General features: G+C 45.6%; 1 protein-coding gene across 6 annotated transcripts in view; it reads right to left on the reverse strand.

The window, feature by feature from the left end:
* Positions 1-3,708, reverse strand: part of ARHGAP44 (Rho GTPase activating protein 44) — a 208,804-nt gene extending 205,096 nt beyond the window's left edge. For all 6 annotated transcript variants that reach the window (XM_081109533.1, XM_081109535.1, XM_081109532.1 and 3 more), the window contains exon 1: positions 3,296-3,708. In XM_081109533.1, the coding sequence (XP_080965659.1) occupies positions 3,296-3,348 (53 nt within the window). In that variant the 5' untranslated portion in view covers positions 3,349-3,708. The remainder of the gene's footprint in view (positions 1-3,295) is intronic.
* Between the last annotated feature and the right edge of the window lie 15,002 nt (positions 3,709-18,710).

The raw sequence follows: 18,710 nt of genomic DNA on the forward strand, positions 1-18,710 counted from the left end.
GGTATCAAGCACTCTCCAGGGGCGCTCTCACATCATCGTTGCCACGATGGCCACATCACTCAGTGAAACCCTCATTATCCCCATTCTGCAGATGAGCAAACAGATGTGCAGAGTTCTACTCCAGGTCCTACCGTCAGAAAGCAACAAACCAGGCCTGTCCCCTCAGAAGCCTGCGCTGCCCGAACCAGGAGGCACGCAGTGGCCCAGGCTTGAAGGCCAGGGAATGCTCCCCGAAGGACGGAATGACGTGAAGGACAGAGAGGCAAGAGTCAAAGGAGGAAGGTGTCAATGGCTGCAGAAGCAGACCATGAAGGAGATGAAACTTTTTCCAGGTAAATGCAGTGGGTTTTAGAAACTCTTTTCACAGCTGTGACGCCCTCTGTACTCAGATGTGAGCACTTCTAGCTCAGCACCTCCTCCATTGTTCAAGTGAGTGGGTCCCATCCCCAGCGGTTTTATCAGAACTCCAAAACCTGCAGCTTGTGGAGCGGGTGGGGAGGTGAGGAGCTGTGAGCAACCCTCAAGCCCTCCTTTCTGTCTTCCCTCAAAGAGGAGAAAGTCCTCACTCCAAGGACATGCAAGGACAAGAGTCGAGTGGCGTGCTAAAGCAACTCCATGAAGTGACACACCAATTCCACATCTAAATTCCTAACGTCCAGTCCTGTTGCTTCTACTAATTCAAAAAATTAAGAAGCAATGTTATGACCATGCCTCACGACATTTTCAAGAAGGTAAAGTAAATGCTGCCCCTTTTATGAACCCACGTGGAGCCTACAGCAAACTGTTTTAATCTTGCCAACAAACATGAATTGAGTGCCAACTGTCTATGAGGCATTGTTCTATATACACTGAGCATTCAATGGTGATCAATGCATTCTATTGGGGATAGACAAGAAAAGAAAAAAAATGAAAAGTAAGAGCATTTTAAAGAGTGATGAGCGCTGTGACCAACATGAACAGGAAGGTGGGCTAGAGAGCTAATGGCGAGCACAGCCTCCGGAAGGCCTTTGAGCCCAGACCTGAGTGATGGGGAGGCACGTGGGCAGCCGGACAGGGAAAGTGGGAAACAGCAAGAACAAAGCCGGCAGAGGGACAGGAGCCGGGCGTGTTGCAGGGAAGGCCACTGTGGCTGGAGCACAGGGAATGAGAAGCAGGTGGGACAGGATGAGTACGAAAGGACAAAGACAGGCCAAGTCCGCTACAGTCTTGCAGGCCATTGGGAAGATCTGGGGCAGTGCGATGCCCCTGGAGGCTTTCACCAGCAAAGTAACATGAACTGGGTCTTGCTTTAAAAGGTTCGCTCTGCATGTCATTCACATGGACACACACGAGTGATACTCAGCAGTGAACTGGCCCTCACTTTACCTGGCACAGGACACAAGAGATGCCATCTCATAAAGAGAATTTATCCACACGCCAGCATCCACCAGCTGCGTGGAAACTTCCACCTTCCACAAGTAAAGACCACTTACTCTAAAACTCAACTTCCCCTCTCCCTTGGTCATTCCCTCCACGGAGAGGTGATGATAAAGGCTTTATGCCCGAGGCTTACAAATCTTACCACTTCTAAGCAAGTCCTGAAAAGAGACAGAAGAATTGTGTGGGGGGAGGAGGGAGCCAGGGAGGAAGCATAAACATATTCCAATTCGAGCAATGACTAAAACCCCAACACAACACCACGAGAGACCAGCAATCCAAGGCTATAATCAAGGGCCGACCATCACTTGGCTGGTCGGATGTGATGACTGACGCAGAAGCCAAGACGTAACACGGGCCAGCTTAACTGTCACCTGCTAAACGACCTATACAGGAAAACACTATTTCAGCATCAAACACATCAAAAGGCAACCCACAGGAGGCTATATCTGTAGCCAGATCGCGCCAGAAACCCCGCTAATCTGACTCTGCTATTCATAAATTCTCCCTCATGCTGGAGCACATGTGTTTGGAAAAGGAAAAGGAATCCAAGTCAATTTTAGACATTGTTGCTTGGAAGCCATCTGGAGTCCCTGGAAGCATAAGAAGTCACCGCATGGCCTGCCCTCAGATGCCCACTGTAATTAGGGCAGTGTGCTCACATGGGAATTCAGGGTCCCCTACTCCCCAGGGATGTCCCTACCCGCACCCTACCAGACGCCAGCTCCGGCTCCACTTCCCACCCAAGGAAGGTATTTGGTTTCGTAGTAAACCTAGTGGAGAGCCCTCAAGGTGTTGAGCTTGCACTTTAATTGCACCCGAGGCTGGGTTCTCTGTTTTCCACGGGGCTTCAAAACAGCACACCTGAATTCCTTTGCCACAGCAGCTCCGAAACCCCTCCCCGGGGGCAGAAGATGGATGAAAAATCCCCACTCCCAAACAGTGCTGTGTTCGGAGCATGCCTAGATTGGGAAGAGACCCACCAGAATCCTTATGTAACGTTAGTGTATGTTGGCACCCCGCGGAGCGGCTCCTGGGGACAGGAGCCCAGCTGTAGCCCATGTCACCGTGATGACAGTAGGCTGGGTCTTGCAGCTTCCTAGGGCCTGGCTCTTTCAGACGGTAGGGCCTCTGTCCCCCTCCGTTACCTGGCTGTGATCCCCTGCGTTGCTCCTCTTCCCCAGGAGCTGGGCCTCCCTTCCTGCAGCCTCTCCCCCTCCACCGAAAACAGTTTTAGGACCAAGCTGACAGCAGCGCCATTCCACCAGCACCTCCTCTACCCCCAGCCCCCCACCTCTCCAGCTCCTCTCTCCACCACCCAACGCCTTAACAAACCTAACCAGGAAAAAAAAAAAAAATCCAGAATCCTGTACAGTCATAGTCCCAGAAAGCAAACACGGCGGGAGGGAGGGAGGCTCAGCTCTGCTAAGCCGACCAGGCCCAACACTCGCCCTGGACCCCCAAGCAGCCCTGAATTCGGCGCAGGGGAGGAATCTTTGGGGAGCGGCGGCTTTAGGCGGCTCCAGCACGATCGGAGCAAACACCTGTTTCCAGGAAGCGACATGAGCAAAGGCAGAAGGGAGTCCCGGGAAAGGCAGGGAGGACGAGGTGAAGGGGCAGCCGGGGACGCAGGTAAAGGATGCGTCACACTTTGCGCTTGGCAACCGGAGCCTGGAGCAGCGGACAGAGCGTGCGGGGGCTCCGGGGTCTGGGAAGTTCAGAGAGGAGGGGTCGCGCCAGCGAGCCACACCTCGGGGGGATGAGGGGGGGTAGCCAGCAGGGAACGCGGTCAGGAGGCCCGACGGGCTCCATCACCTGGGCGCCCGCGAATGCAGCCCCGCAGGCGCGCACCGGCTGCGGCTGCCAGCGGGTGACCTACCTGCCCACCGTCTGGTTGGCCAGCTGGCGCATGCGATTGAACTGCTTCTTCATCGTGGCCCCGCTGCCGCGCTAGCCCGGGAACTTGGGAAGGACGGAGCCCGCCGCAGGTTACATGGCTCCCGCGCGGAGCCTCCCGGGCAACGGCGGCGGCACTGCGGAGCCTCCGGGAGCCTTTGGCCCGAGCGCGGCTCCCTCCCGAGGGCACCACCGCCTACTCCTCCTCCTGCCGTGGCGCCTGCCGCCGCATCCTGCTCACGCGCTCCGCGGTGCCTTCATCGTACCGCCCGGGGTCGGCTGGAGCGCCGTCCAGGTCCGCTGGGCTGCCCGCCCCCAGCCCCAGTCCCGCGCGGGGACCCGGGAGTCTCCGCAGGCTAGCTGGCCCGCTGGCTGGGTGGTCCCCGCTGCGCCTGTGCGGAGGGCGCTGAGCATTCTGGGACTTGTAGTTTCTCATCCCAGAGCCCACCTTTCCTCTGACCAAAGTTACCAAGTACAGCGGGGTGCGGAGGGCTGTGTCCACAAGGTCTTTGCACTTTAGCATTCTAGGAAGGAAGCGTTTTCCTGCTTTAAAAAATAACAAAATAGAACCAGGAATACAACAGCAAAATAAGAAAGTAAGCATCTTTCGTTGTATTTTAAGTGAATGTGAGGAATTGCTATTTTGGATTCGCATGAAGAAGATTCATGCTAGAAGGTACATCGCTCATAAAATTGCATCAGGTCACTGATTAATGTTGAGGTGCAGGGTTAAGCTTGGGGCATTGGGGTTGACAGGAAAATTTTGAACCAGGCATGGCATGCATCCTAGAAGCTTAATGCTTAATTTTCACCAAACCCATAAGGTGACCAGAAGCCAATATAGAGGATATAATGATTGTGGCATTGCATCTGTGGACCAAATTAGACGGGGACAACTTGCATGCATGGCTTAGATTCCAGTCTCATAGCTAATCACGTCTCCCTTCCACCCCAGGAGACCAAGGGCCTCAGCTGTGGCAGGCCTGGAGCGACCTACACAGCAGCCCACTGGTATCAGTTGGCTCTTTGAAAAGGGGCTGTAACTTTCTGCAGGCTCTGTCCACAGGACAATACATGGCTGCAGCTTGGTTTTATTATCTATCAAGTAAGAGCAGTATTGTTGGGTGATAGGGGCTTTCGATCAACAAATTGGAGTTCACATATTAGAATTCCAAATACCAATTGTATAACCTTAAAAAAAATTGTATAAGCTCTCTATGCCTCCATTTTCTCTTCTCTAATAGAGAAATAATACTTCTGAATAGATGGAAAAGTTAGAGAACTATGTTAAATTGCCAATAAAATGTAACATAATTTCTATATAATACATTATGTCATATTTATTTACTAAAATATGATTATAGTTGGCATAATAGAGAGAGTACTATTCCTGCAACAGAGATACTAATCTGATAAATGAATGATTTTTTTTGAAATAGGATATTTTGCATATGTTGATTGTAGTCACAAGATGTCCTAAATATGGTTGTAAGTCTCCTGCTGGCCAGCTGGACCAAAGATGGTTTGAGGCATGTCTTGGATGAATGAACATGAAATCTTTAATTAATTGTGAATTTAGCCTCTGCTTATTGGGTCAGGCAGCTCTAGCCAATTAATAAGTAAAGCGTTATTTTCTTTTAACCAATTATAACAGCAATTTAATTTTTATACAAACTCAAATTATTTCCATTTGAGATTTTTTTTAAAAAAGTAAGGCATAACTTTAGTTTTTACATGTATAAATAATAGTATGGCATGAAGAACACTGTGTTAATTTTAGCAGCAATATCTCCGGTAACATCTAGAACTGCACTGTCCAAAATAGTAGCCACCAACCACATGTGGCTATTGGAAATTAAATTAATTAAAATTAAGTAAAACTTAAAATTTAGTTCCTCAGTCACCCTAGCCACATTGTAAGTGCGTAATAGCCACATGTGGATCAAGGCTGCTGTATTGGAGGGCACTAGCCCTAGAGGACTCTGCAGACAACTCTAGTATCATGCCAGCCTCTGCCTTCAATCTCAAGATATTTCCATCCAAAAGAGGAAATCGCTGCCTCCCCCCAAAGACAGCCCACCCTGCTAGAATGTGGTCCAATAATACTTTATTAACTGATGGCTTCTTCACACAGATACTCTTCTCCTCTGAGCTTCTCCTTCAGTCAGGAGGCAGCAGTGCTTTCTCTGCTTTCCACCCCAGCGAAGAGATGACAGTGCAGAAAAAGGAGAAGGTGTCAAGTCTACTCGTCATCTTTCAAAGCTGGCTTCAGAAGCACATGTGAGAGATAAGGGTTTCAAGTTTCAAGAATATGGGCTTTGAAACTTTAATAGTCTATCTCATAAATAGAGTTTGAAGACTATACTATGCTGCTTATTCCAGATAAAGAACCCACAGGCTGAGGGGTGTTGAAGATGAAGAGAGGGAAGTGGGATAGGAGAAGGGGAGAGAAATACATGATAAATGTGCAGATTTTAGTATTGTTCATAAATTTTACTGCCCGTTATTACGGGAAGGAGTTATAGTTCATCTTCAGGATCGGTCCTGTGATTTTCTTTGGACATAAGAATGTGCGCAGAAGTGATCTATGCTACTTCCACACAGAAGTTTTACAAGTCATTTTGTGACCCTACCCCCTTTCTTCACTCAACCATAATGAGCCAGTAGGGGATACTGATGAGAAGAGTTGTGGCCATCCAGCTGGAGTGAAAAATATACCTTTGTTCTTGTAAGTCAGAGAGGTTTGGGGATTTTTTGTTACTGCAGCATAATTGAGTCTAAGCTGACTACTACAGAGAGAAACTGGTCTGTACCTCTCACCTCCCCATGGTCAACACTTGGGTTAGGGGCAGGCAGGTTGGGGAAAATATACATTTTGGGGGGATCTGAGCACAGTGGAGGATCTACACATCAGTTCTTCAGTGAGGGCTAGGAGTGACAAAACTCCCAGAGATCCCTGGCCTTCTAAGACATGGAAGTAGTAAAGATGCCTGCATAGAGTATGCAGTGCTTACGCACAGTCCTGCAGTGGCCCCAGACCTCCCTGCACCAGGCCATGTGCAATGATGCATGTTAGTGTGTGCCGTGAGGGTGCACAGAAGTACCTGGAAGAGCTGGATGTGAAAGCTATTGGGATCAAAGACGATAAGAAGGAAGCAATGGCCAAGATGTGGAATAAATAAGCCCTGAATTACCTGAAATTTAATTTTTACCATTAGAGAAATAGACTTAAAAGTAAGTGCATTTGAGGGAGGAGGAAGTGGAGGAAATGGAGGAAAAACAATAAAAAAAATTATATTCTTACTTAAGTGTTGACCTATTGACCTTACGTTGATCACATGACTTGCTTTCCCAAACAAAACACAGGCTTTTTACTTGCTTCAACAATGTCATACTATTTATTTGAGATATGTTTCCATTGAAATCTGATAGTGCATTTAGGAGCCCCTGAATTAGAGTGGTTTCAGCATCTTCATTCTGAGTCCGAGTGGTCGCTGGAGCTACCCTGTCCACCTCGGGAGTCATGAGAGACATTAGGTTACTTAATTTTAAATAAATTTAAACTAAATAAGTTAAATAAAATTAGAAATTTATTTTCCTCAGCTATACTAGCCACATTTCAAACACCCAGTAAGTAACATGGTGGCCAGTGGCTACCATGTTAGACAGTGTGAAATAAATATCTCTGTCATCCCAGAAAGCTCTGCTGGACAGTGCTGGTCTCGAACAGAATTCAGAATACAGGGTCCAGCACAAGAGACAAAACCAGGCAGGAGGTGACAGGCTCAGTATGATTTTGGCCAGTTGTTTAACTTGACCTCTCCAGGCTACTCTTTCCTCACCTACTACAAGAGCGTTAGAGTATAAGATCACTAAGTTAGAAGTTTTCGGGAATCAATATATCAACCAGTCTATTTGCCTGATAAATTGCTATTGGCCTAGCCCTGGCTGGTTTGGCTCAGTGGATAGAGTGCCGGCCTGAAGGGTCCCAGGTTCGATTCCAGTCAAGGGTATATGCCTAGGTTGCGGACTCGATCCCCAGTAGGGGGCGTGCAGGAGTCAGCTGATCAATGATTTTCTCTCATCATTGATGTTTCTATCTCTCCCTCTTCCATTCCTCTCTGGAATATATATATATAATTTTTTCAATTGCTATTGGCCTAGATATTCCTAAAGCTTCCAGTATTTAATATGTCCAATACAACCTTCAGCGCTCCTCTGTAACTGAAGGGTATTATTTATCCTTTTCAAACTTACACCATTAAGGCATAGCTATTAGTCTGAGGTATCTTGTAAGCAGGATGACAGATGTGCCCAACTTTGAGCCTTATCAACTCCAATTTTTCAGCCTCATCTTAGGCAGAATGTATCGCCATATGTAGTTACTTTGGACTAGACCAGCGGTTCTCAACCTGTGAGTCGCGACCCCTTTAGGGGTCGAACGACCCTTTCACAGGGGTCGCCTAAGGCCATCGGAAAACACATCTATAATTACATATTGTTTTTGTGATTAATCACTATGCTTTAATTATGTTCAATTTGTAACAATGAAATTGGGGGCCACCACAACATGAGGAACTGTATTAAAGGGTCACTGCGTTAGGAAGGTTGAGAACCACTGGACTAGACTATGTGACTGCTTTGGCCAATGGCACATGGGTGGAAGTGACATGCGTCACCTTCATACTATGCACTAAAAGGCTTTGTCCATTTTTCTCTTTCCCTCTGCTGTCTCTGTCACCGCTGAGTCGGCTTCCTCCAGGGGCTACTTGTCTCTCGGGCTCTAGGACAAGCACTTTGGAGCAGGACTCAGACAGACCACAGGTGAAATTAAAGGAGAACTTATTGATAATTCACTTTAGGGATGCTTATTGTAAAAGAGAGATTAAATGCATAGATCTAAAGAAAGAGAAAAGGAGAAACTGAAACACAACTTAAAGGATGCGAAAAAAATTTAATCACAGATGCAAAAGAAATTATGAGAGAATATTTTTGCAATTTTTTTTACTTATTTTTAAATAAACTTTTTCACTGGGCAAAATATGAGGAATCTCAGAGGGAAGAGGGGGGCCAGGAAGAGATTAACCAAAGAATTTATATGCATATATGCGTTACCCATGGACACAGACAATAGGGCAGTGAAGGCCTAGAGTAGGGTGGGAACCAGGTGGAGGGAGGCAATGGTGGGAATAGGGGAGAGGGAATATCTGTAATACTCTCAACAATAAAGATTTTTTAAAAATGACATAGGTGTTTCAAAAACAGATAGCAAGCATGAGTAGGCCAAGAACACTACAGAAATCAAAAAACTTGTCAAAGAACCACACTCCTCAAAGTAGTCAGACCCAGATGGCTTTATGGGGAACTCTTTCAACGCTTGTAGGAAAGGAAATTCCTCTACTATGTGAAGTGTTCCAGAGCACAGAAATAAAATGGAAGCAACCAAATCATCTTATGAAGTTGGCCTAACCCTGCTACCAAACTCAATGGATGTATTTGTTAAAGAATAAATAACTCAGATAAATAAAAAAAAAATGAAAACCATGCACATTCTTAGTAACCAATATAACATTATGAATTTATAAATATATTTTTAAATGGGATCACACTGTTGTTAGGTTGATATTTTTTCCTAGCTTCTGTTAGTCTGAATATCTCTGTAATTAACATATTTTTGGCTAAAAGTTTGCACATATACCTATTTCTTAAGATCCAAGATGAAAGCATTAGAATTTCTGCATCAAAGTGCATGTTTTCAAGCTTCTTGTTGTATCTCCAAATTATCCTCTAAAGTAAAAATGGAAATATTTTTCAGGCCCACCTGCTGTGTATAAATACTCAATTTCCCCACACTCTGATCTATACTGAGTATTACCACTTTTAATAATCTTGCCAGATGAATAGAAACAGCATTATAGTGCTGTTTTAATTTATACTTTTAAAATTACATTAAACATTTTCCCACATGTTTCATGGCTATTTGCATGTCTTTTTTAGTTAGTTAATTACTTATTCATGTCCTCAACCCATTTTTATCATATGGGGTTTTATATTTCCTATTGATTTTTAAAAGCTTTTTAGTTATATTAATTATACTAATGCTGTTGTGCCTTATGGAAAATGTTTTCTCTAGTTTGGCCTTTCACTTTTAAATTTTCAATGTTTTGGTTTATTTGTTTAAATATGTTTTTATTGATTTCAGAGAGAGGAAGCGCGCATGAGAGAGAGAGAATCATCAATGATGAGAGAGAATCATCCATTGGCTGCTTCCTGCCGCCCCCCAACAGGGAAATGTTTTGACCAGGAATAGAACCATCCTGATTTCATGGGTCAGAGCTCAACCATTGGGCCCCACTGACCAGGCTCAATCTCTAATGTTGATTTTTGTCTTGTAGGAATTTTACATTGGTCAAATCCATCATTTTTTCCCCTTTATGTTTTATGCCTTTGGTTTAATGTCTAGAAAACCCACACTATCCCCAATGGATAGAAATATTCAACTATATTTTTACCTAAACCTTTTATGTATTAATTCTCTTTACTTATAGTAAAACTTAAATTCAATGTTTGGAACCATAATCTTAACAAGTTAGTACTTTTGACTCATTTCTCCTTCCAATATCATTTTGAGAAAAAAAGAACTCATCTAACGTAATAGAGAAATTCTATGTCACTCATGGAAATTAGAGAAAGGCCCCCACTCACAATCTTGGCAGAAAATAAGGATGATTTCTGAGTGAGGGGAGACTAGCCAGGCAGAATATTCTGGAACCTTCTGGGTGAAATTAAATGGAGACCTATACTTTCTCTGATAGGCCACCTTCCCCACCATCAGAGCCACCAAATCTGGACTAATTGGATCTCTATGTGAGAATGAACAAACACTGGTTTAATAGACTAGTAAAGATGATGATGAAGATGATGATGAAGGTAATGACGATAAACTATATAGCTAAGTACTACCACAAGTACTTCAACATACATTCTTATTTAATCCTAAAAGAACTCTGGCATGAGGATTATTACCCCTGTCAAATAAATCAAAGCTCAGAGGATTTAGGTGACTAGCCATCCAAGTGTCACAACTGGGATTCAAACCCATGTTTTCCTAGTTCAAATGTCTGTGCTTTTATTGCAAGCTATTGCCTCCATGAAACAGGAAGACTAACCAGAGAATCCAGGGGCATGGCCTTCAGTGGAGAAATGTTAAGCCAAAATAAGGGAAATATATTTTAAAAGTCTAATTTGTATTCTTGATAAGAACAGAGAACATTGCTTTAATACAACTGGAGCCGATTGCCATGAAAAAGAGCCATATTAAACAAGAAAGAGTTCTTGGATAAGGAACACATGACTTCCAAACTAATGAAATTCAATAGAGACAGGAAATATCAGATTTGGCACTGTTCAAGATGGAATTGGTGCATTAGGAGATGGACGGGAAGAATGTTCCCAAGAGTCAGAGAAAAAAATATAGGTATTTCGATGAAATGAAGGGAAGAAGAAAAGAGACATGGGATCTTTTTCAGAACATTCAAAAATATGCAATAGAAATTCTAAAGCAGATGATGAAAGAGAAATAAGCATAAAAATTCTGGGGAAATATTTTGCAGAGCTGAAGAAAGGCCCAAGTCAAAATTAAAATAATTCAACAAGTGTGAGAAAATATTACCTCATAGTAGGGGGTATGGGGGTGGCTAGACATACCTTGGTAAAACTTTTAAATTTCAAGATAGATAATACTGTATTATGTATTTGAAAGTTGCTAATGGAGTATATCTTAAAAATACTCACCACCAGAAAATAAGTCTGTAACAATATGGTGATGGATGTTAAGTAGACTTATTATGGTGATCATTTTGCAATATACAAATATTTATTTTATTAGTACATCTGAAACTAATATAATGTTATATATGCCAATTATATTTCACTTTTTTAAGAAATACAGAAAACCCTCAAAAACATAAATATACATATACAAATACATATATATACACATACACATATACATATACATACATATACATTATATACACATACACATACACACACACACACACACACACATATATATATATATATATATATATATATATATATATATATATATACACTAGAGGCCTGGTGAACAAAAATTTGTGCACGCGGGGGGGGGGGAGGGGAGGGGTCCCTCAGTCCGGCCTGTGCCCTCTCGCAGTCTGGGACCCCTCAGGGGATGACCACCTGCTGGCTCCTCGGGGGATTGGGCCTAAGATGGCAATCAGACATCCCTCTGGCAGCCCGGCAGCCATCAGGGGATGTCCACTTGCCAGCGGAGAGCAGGCCTAAACTGCAGTCGGACATCCTTAGCGCTGCTGAGGAGGCAGGAGAGGCTCCCACCACCACTGCTGTACTGGGAGTCATCAGCCTGGCTTGTGGTTGGGCGGAGCTCCTCCAATGTGAGAGCGCCCTGACCACCAGAGGGCAGCTCCTGCATTGAGCATCTGCCCCCTGGTGGTCAGTGTGTGTCATAGTGACCAGTCATTCCCAGTCCCTCTGCTATTAGGGTCAGTTTGCATATTACCCTTTTACTATATAGGATAGAGAACTGGTTCACGGGTGGGGGCTGGCTGGTTTGCCCTGAAGGGTGTCCCGGATCAGGGTGGGGGTCCCGCTTGGGTGCCTGGCCAGACTGGGTGAGGAGCTGATGGCTGTTTGCAGCTGATCACACCCCCTTCAGGGTGGGGGTCCCCACTGGGGTGCCTGGCCCGTCTGGGTGAGGGGCTGAGGGCCGTTTTCAGGCTGGCGGGTGACTGAAGCTCCCAACCTCTCCTTTTTTTCTTTTTTTTTTTATTCTGGGATTTATTTACCTTCTATGGCTGTCACTGGAACTGAGAGCTGGCTTTAGCTCTGAGGCTCGGCTCCAGCTCTGAGACCTCGGCTGCTGAAAGCAGGTATCTGGGTTTGTTTGGCTTCTATAATTGAAACACTGTTGCAGCTACAGCTCCGAGGCCGGCTGGCTGAAAGCAGGTTTCTGGGGTTTGTTTAGCTTCTATAATTGCAACATTGTTTCTTAGAGTGCAGCTCAGAGGCCGGCAGCAGCAGGCGGGGAACCTTGGCTTCCTCCATCACTGGAGCAAGCAAGCCTCCTGTTCGCTTCAGCTGCCTGGCTGCCGGCCGCCATCTTGGTTGGCAGTTAATTTGCATATCACCCTGATTAGCCAATAGGAAGCGTGTTGGAGGTACGGTTAATTACCATGTTTGTCTATATTAGATAGGATATGTATATACACTAAGTGGCCAGATTATTATGACCACCTCATCAATACTTCAATGGGCCACATTTTGCCTCTTCCCTCAAGAAGAATCGCCGCAGTATTGAAGGCAAAAGGTGGCCCAATGAAGTACTGATGAGGTGGTCATAATAATCTGGCCACTCAGTACATACACACACACACACACACACACACACACACACACACACACTAAAGGCCTGGTGCATGAAATTCATGCCCTGGGCCAGGTCGGGGGGTGTCCCTCAGCCTGGCCTGCACCCTCTCACAGTCTGGGATCCCTTACTCCTTACTGCCCGCCTGCTCACTGCTCCTTACCACTTGGCTTGCTGCTCCTTAGTGCTTCCCTGGAGGCAGGAGAGGCTCCCCCCACTGCCACTGTGCTCACCAGCCATGAGCCTGGCTTCTGGCTGAGCAGCGCTCCCCCTGTGGGAACACACTGACCACCAGGGGCAAGCTCCTGCGTTCAACATTGCTCCCTGGTGGTCAGTGCACATCATAGCGACCGGTCTTTCTGGTGATTCTGCTATAATGGTTGCTTAGGCTTTTATTATATTTATATATATATATATATATTAAAGGCCCGTTGCATGAAGAGATTCGTGCAATGGGCCTTCCTTTCCCCTTGTTGCTGGCACCAGTTTTCCTCCGGCACCCGGCACCCAGGCCTTCGCTCTGGCCAGGCTCTAGCCGAAGCCAGCCCCGGAGCCATGAGGCTTCACTGCTCCGCCGGCCCCCAGGGCCATGAGGCTTCACTCCACCACTTGGAGCCTATGTATGCAAATTAACCGCTATCTTTGTTAGGTTAATTTGCATACTCTCCTGATTGGCTGGTTAGTGTATCAAAGGTATGGTCAATTTACATGTTTGTCTATTATTAGGTATGATTGGTCTCATGCTTCATATTCAATGCCATTCCAATTTGGAGCCACAATTACAGAGCTCCAATGGAAATAGGTTGTCCCTCCAGTGCAATTCATAAAGTCTACATCTGGCCTTGCAAGCACAAACAAGGCACAAGAAAGTTGTTTATAAACATATAATGAGTGGAAAGTTTTATCAGCCATCCATTCTCTAAAAAATATTACTAAAAAACATTCTTTCCAAACTAAATAAAACAAAGAACAGAGAGAAAATTTCTACATGAATTTAGAGTAGACAATGATTTCTTAAAGATGACAACAAGGACTCTAACCTTAAAGGAAATATTGATAAATTAAAAACTTTGACCTATCAGATGATACCTCTTCATTTAAGAGAATGAAGAATCCATTCTCATAGTGAAAGAAGTTATTTGTAATACATATAGCTGTCCAAGGCCTCAATTCCAGAATATACAAAGAATCCTACATTTCAGTGAAAAAACTGTGTTTGCATTATCAGGTATGGCTTAGCAGCATGCACACCCCATAACCCAACAATGTTACATGTTCAACAGAAATGTGTACATATCTGCAACAAAGGGCATGTGCTAGAATATTTTTGTCAATATTTTTAATAGTCAAAGATAAGAAACAATTACAATGTCCATGGATAGTAGAGTGAATAAATGGTGATATATTCGTACAACAGAATATCATATGGCATGAGAGATGGATGCATTACTTCTCTTGCAAACAATTGGTGAAAACATGGATGAATCCACAGACAAGGATCAGCAGAAAAGGCCAGACTCAGAAGAATGCATACTATGTGATTTCATAAAACAATTCAATGGTGAAATAAATCAGAACAGTGCAGGGGAGGAAAGGATACTAGAAAATGATAAAAATCAGTGTCCTGGCCACTGGCCTATGTCAGTTGAACAGTTGGGGGCACATGAAAGTGAATGGGGGTGGTCCTTCAAGTGGCTTATATTTAGGGTGGCCATAGTCCTGGCTTTCCTTGGACAGTCTTGAATATGCCTGTTGTCTTGGCATCCTGTTGGATTTAGTATTTGTCTGAGCAAAACTGTTCTAATCCAGATGGTAATTATATGCTCACCCCCACTGGACCCTGTCCTGGCCAGACCTTTTCTCCTCTGGAAGTGGCAGTGTTGACCCTTGCCACTTTGATATACAGCAGAAACAGAGGGCTCAAATCCTGCCCTGGGCTGGACAGAGTGGCAAGAGGACAGGATTCTGCATGCCACTAGAGAGCCAGGTTACTCAAAGAACGACAGTGCCCCACCACAGAGGAGTCCAAGCTGACTTTGGCCTGGAGTTCCTTTGCCTGAGCATGATACCTCGGAGTGAGACCATGCCTTATGGGGAGCCTGTGGTGAAGAGTCCATGGCAGCTGTGGCTCCAATCCTGGCCTGTAGGCTAGAATGCACCCAGGTTCATCTCAAAACAACCCATCTTCCTATCTAATAAAAGAGAAACATGGTAATTAGCGTACAACCACTACCCTTCCCATTGGCTAATCAGGGCAATATGCAAATTAACTGCCAGCCAAGATGGTGGCTGGCAGCCAGGCAGCTTAAAGCGAACATGAGGCTTGCTTGCTTCAGTGACGGAGGACTCCAACGTTCCCTGCCTGCCGCTGCAGGCCTCTGAGCTGCAACTCTAAGCAACTATGTTACAAATATAGAAGCTAAACAAAACCCCAGAAACCTGCTTTAGTCGGCCGGCTTCAGCCAGCAGGATCGCAACATTGTTTCAAATACAGAAGGTAAACAAAGGCCAGAAACCTGCTTTCAGCAGCGGAGGCTTAAGAGCTGGAGCCAAGCCTCAAAGCTAAAGCTGGCCCAGAATAAAAAAAAAAAAAGAAAGAAAAAAAGGAGCGGTTGGGAGCTTCAGTCACCTGCCAGCCTGAAAACAGCCCTCAGCCCCTCACACAGACGGGCCAGGCACCCCAGTGGGGACCCCCACCCTGAAGGGTGTGTGGCCAGCTGCAAACAGCCATCATCCCCTCACCCAGACTGGCCAGGCACCCCAGTGGGGACCCCCACCCTGATCCAGGACACCCTTCAGGGCAAACCGGCCAGCCCCACCTGTGCACCAGGCCTCTATCCTATATAGTAAAAGGGTAATATGCCTCCCAGCACTGGGATCAGTGTGACAGGGGACAGCACCCAAAACCCCTGATCGCCCTGTGGCTCTGTGTGTGACAGGGGGCGGGACCACAACCTCCCTATCCTCCCTGCTCTGTTCGTGACAGGGGAAGGCGCCCCAACCCCCTGATCAGTCCTGCTCTGTGCCTGATAGGGGGAGCTCCCCAACCCCCTGATCGCCCTGCAGCTCTGTGTGTGACAGGGTGCGGCACCCCAACCCCCCCCCCCCCATGGGCCCTGCTCTGTGTGTGACGGGGTAGAGCCATAACCTCCCCATTGGCCCTGCTCTGAGTGTGAGAGTGGCGGCGCCCCAACTCCCTGATCTGCCCTGCTCTGTGGGTGACAGGGGGGAGCTCCTCAACCCCCTGATTGGCCCTGCTCTGTGCATGACACGGTATGGAGCCCCAACCTCCCTGATGGGCCCTGCTCTGTGCGTGACAGGGTGGCGCCACAACCTCCCCATCAACCCTGCCTTGGGTGTGACAGTGGGCGGTGCCCCAACTCCCCAATCGACCCTACCCTGAGTGTGACTGAGGGTGGCATCGCAACCTCCCAATCCGCCCTGCTCTGTGCATGACAGGGGGCGGCGCCCCAACTCCCCAATCGGCCCTGCTCTGAGCCCGACCAGGGGCTGCACCTAGGGATTGGGCCTGCCCTCTGCCACCCGGGAACAGGCCTAAGCCAGCAGGTCGTTATCTCCCGAGGGGTCCCAGACTGTGAGAGGGCACAGGCCGGGCTGAGGGACCCCCTCTCCCCCCGAGTGCACAAGTTTTTGTGCACCAGGCCTCTAGTAGTTGACATAGAACTCGGTAGTCTCAGAGAAAACTCATTTGTGTTCCAGTTTCACAACAAAAGTCAGGAATAGACACCAAGGGCATTACTAGACACCAAGGGCATTCCTTGACGTTTGGAGGTGAAGTGGGCTTTGGAGTGATAAGGTGGACTTCCAATTAATTTAGGCAGTGGGAAATCAAGGTTCCACTTTGAGCCATTCCTGGGGGACCATTATTCATCTCCATTAAGTGGTAATATGGATAATGGGATATTCATTTATATTATTATTTTTACTACAATATAATTATTATTAGTGATGCTTAATTTTATGTGGCAACCTGACTAGAATAAGGAATGCCCCCACAGCTGGCAGAGCATTATTTCTGGGTGTGTCTGTGAGGGTGTTTCTGGAAGAGATTACATTTGAATCAGTAGATTCAGTAAAGAAGACCCACCCTCATCAATGTGGGTGGCATCATCCAGTCCATTGAGGACTTAAATACAGCAAAATGGAGGAGGGAAGGTGAATTTTCTCCTTGAGCTGGGACAGACATGGCAGCCCTTGGTTCTCAAGCCTTTAAACTTTTGGATTTACACCATTGGCTCCCCCTGGTTCTCAAGTCTTCAGACTTGGACTGAATTACCACTGGCTTTCCGGGTTCTCCAGCTTGCAGAGAGCAGATTGTGGCATCTCACAGCCACTAAAACCGCATGAGCCAATTCCCATTAATAAATCTCTGCATCTCAATGACTGCTACATATCTCTACAGGGTGGAGCAAAAGCAGGTTTACAGTTGTTTATATGGAGACTAATACAATAATTAAACACAAGAATAACCTCTATGTTTCACATACTCACAACTATAAACATACTTTTGTCCTACCCTGTTATTTTAAAATATATATATTTTATTTATTTTTTACAGAGAGGAAGGGAGAGGGATAGAGAGTTAGAAACATCGATGAGAGAGAAACATCGATCAGCTGCCTTTCTGCACACCCCCAACTGGGGATGTGCCCGCAACCAAGGTACATGCCCTTGACCGGAATCAAACCTGGGACCTTTCAGATCGCAGGCCGACGCTCTATCCACTGAGCCAAACCGGTTAGGGCCTACCCTGTTTTTTTTTTTTTTTTTTTTTTTTTTTTTAAATCTATAGATATCTCTATATAGAGAGAAACATATAAAGAGACCTTTTAATCTATATATCTCTCTACCTCTATCTCTACATTGAAACACTAATAGAGTATTTTCAAGACTTAATCTACTTCTAGTTTCTTTTTCTTTTAAATCCTCACCCAAGGGCATACAGAGAGAGAGAGAGAGAGAGAGAGAGAGAGAGAGAGAGAGAGAAAAGAGAGAGAGAGAGAGAGAGAGAGAGAGAGAGAGAGAGAGAGAGAAACATCAATTGGTTGCTGTTCTTATGTGCCTGGACCAAGGGTTGAACCTGCAACCCAGCTATGTACTCTGACCTGGGATCCAACCAGCAACCTTTCGGTGCACAGGACAACGCTCAACCAACTGAGTAACTCTATCCGGGCTACTTCTAGTTTCTCGATCCAAGCATTTTCTGCCTCCAATTTTCTCTTATTTCCCCTAGAAGAATGCATTGTATACCACATAGTTCACCATTTTACCTTCTCTTGAGTTTTATCCTCAATTACCCAAGTCTATATACTTATTCTCTCAGCATCCTAAATTTGGCTCCACTCACTTCTTTGCCTTCTCTGCTTCCAAGTGCCAGGCAATCAATGTTGTTAATGGAAAGTCCCACCATCGTGTGGAGGGAGTGACCTCCCGCCAAGTTTTCCAACTCTCTCTAGGCATCCTTCTGTTTCCTAATAAGTTCTCTCTTCTATTTTCTTCTTCATTTGACTTTTCTTCATTTTTCTTAAAACTTCTGCCCCACCCTTTTCCTTCCCACTAGATGAACATTCTCCCTACCTCTTGTTTCAAGTATAAATTGTAAGCCACCATATGAGAACTCCCTCAATGTCTTACCACAACACTTGTCAAAGCACCCACATCTTCATCCACCCTTCTCTTTCTCTCTTGTCACAACAGATAGTTCTTTCCTCTCCCGAAACACAAATCAACCTAAATTCCGTTCTTTACCACTTTTTCTATTAGCTTTAATATTAGGTCACATATCTCTCCTCTTAAAAATCAGTCCTGTAAATTTTAGACTCTGAGTCTTCTTTCTCACATTGTTATACTTCTTGAAAGGCATGCCTGGATTCACTGCCTCCACTTCCTCATTCCCTTTTAATTCCTTAGTCTACACCTAGATTGCCTCACCATTGCACCCAAGATG

The sequence above is a fragment of the Myotis nattereri genome (assembly GCF_964212035.1).
Source record: "Myotis nattereri genome assembly, chromosome: 16".
Classification (NCBI taxonomy): domain Eukaryota; kingdom Metazoa; phylum Chordata; class Mammalia; order Chiroptera; family Vespertilionidae; genus Myotis; species Myotis nattereri.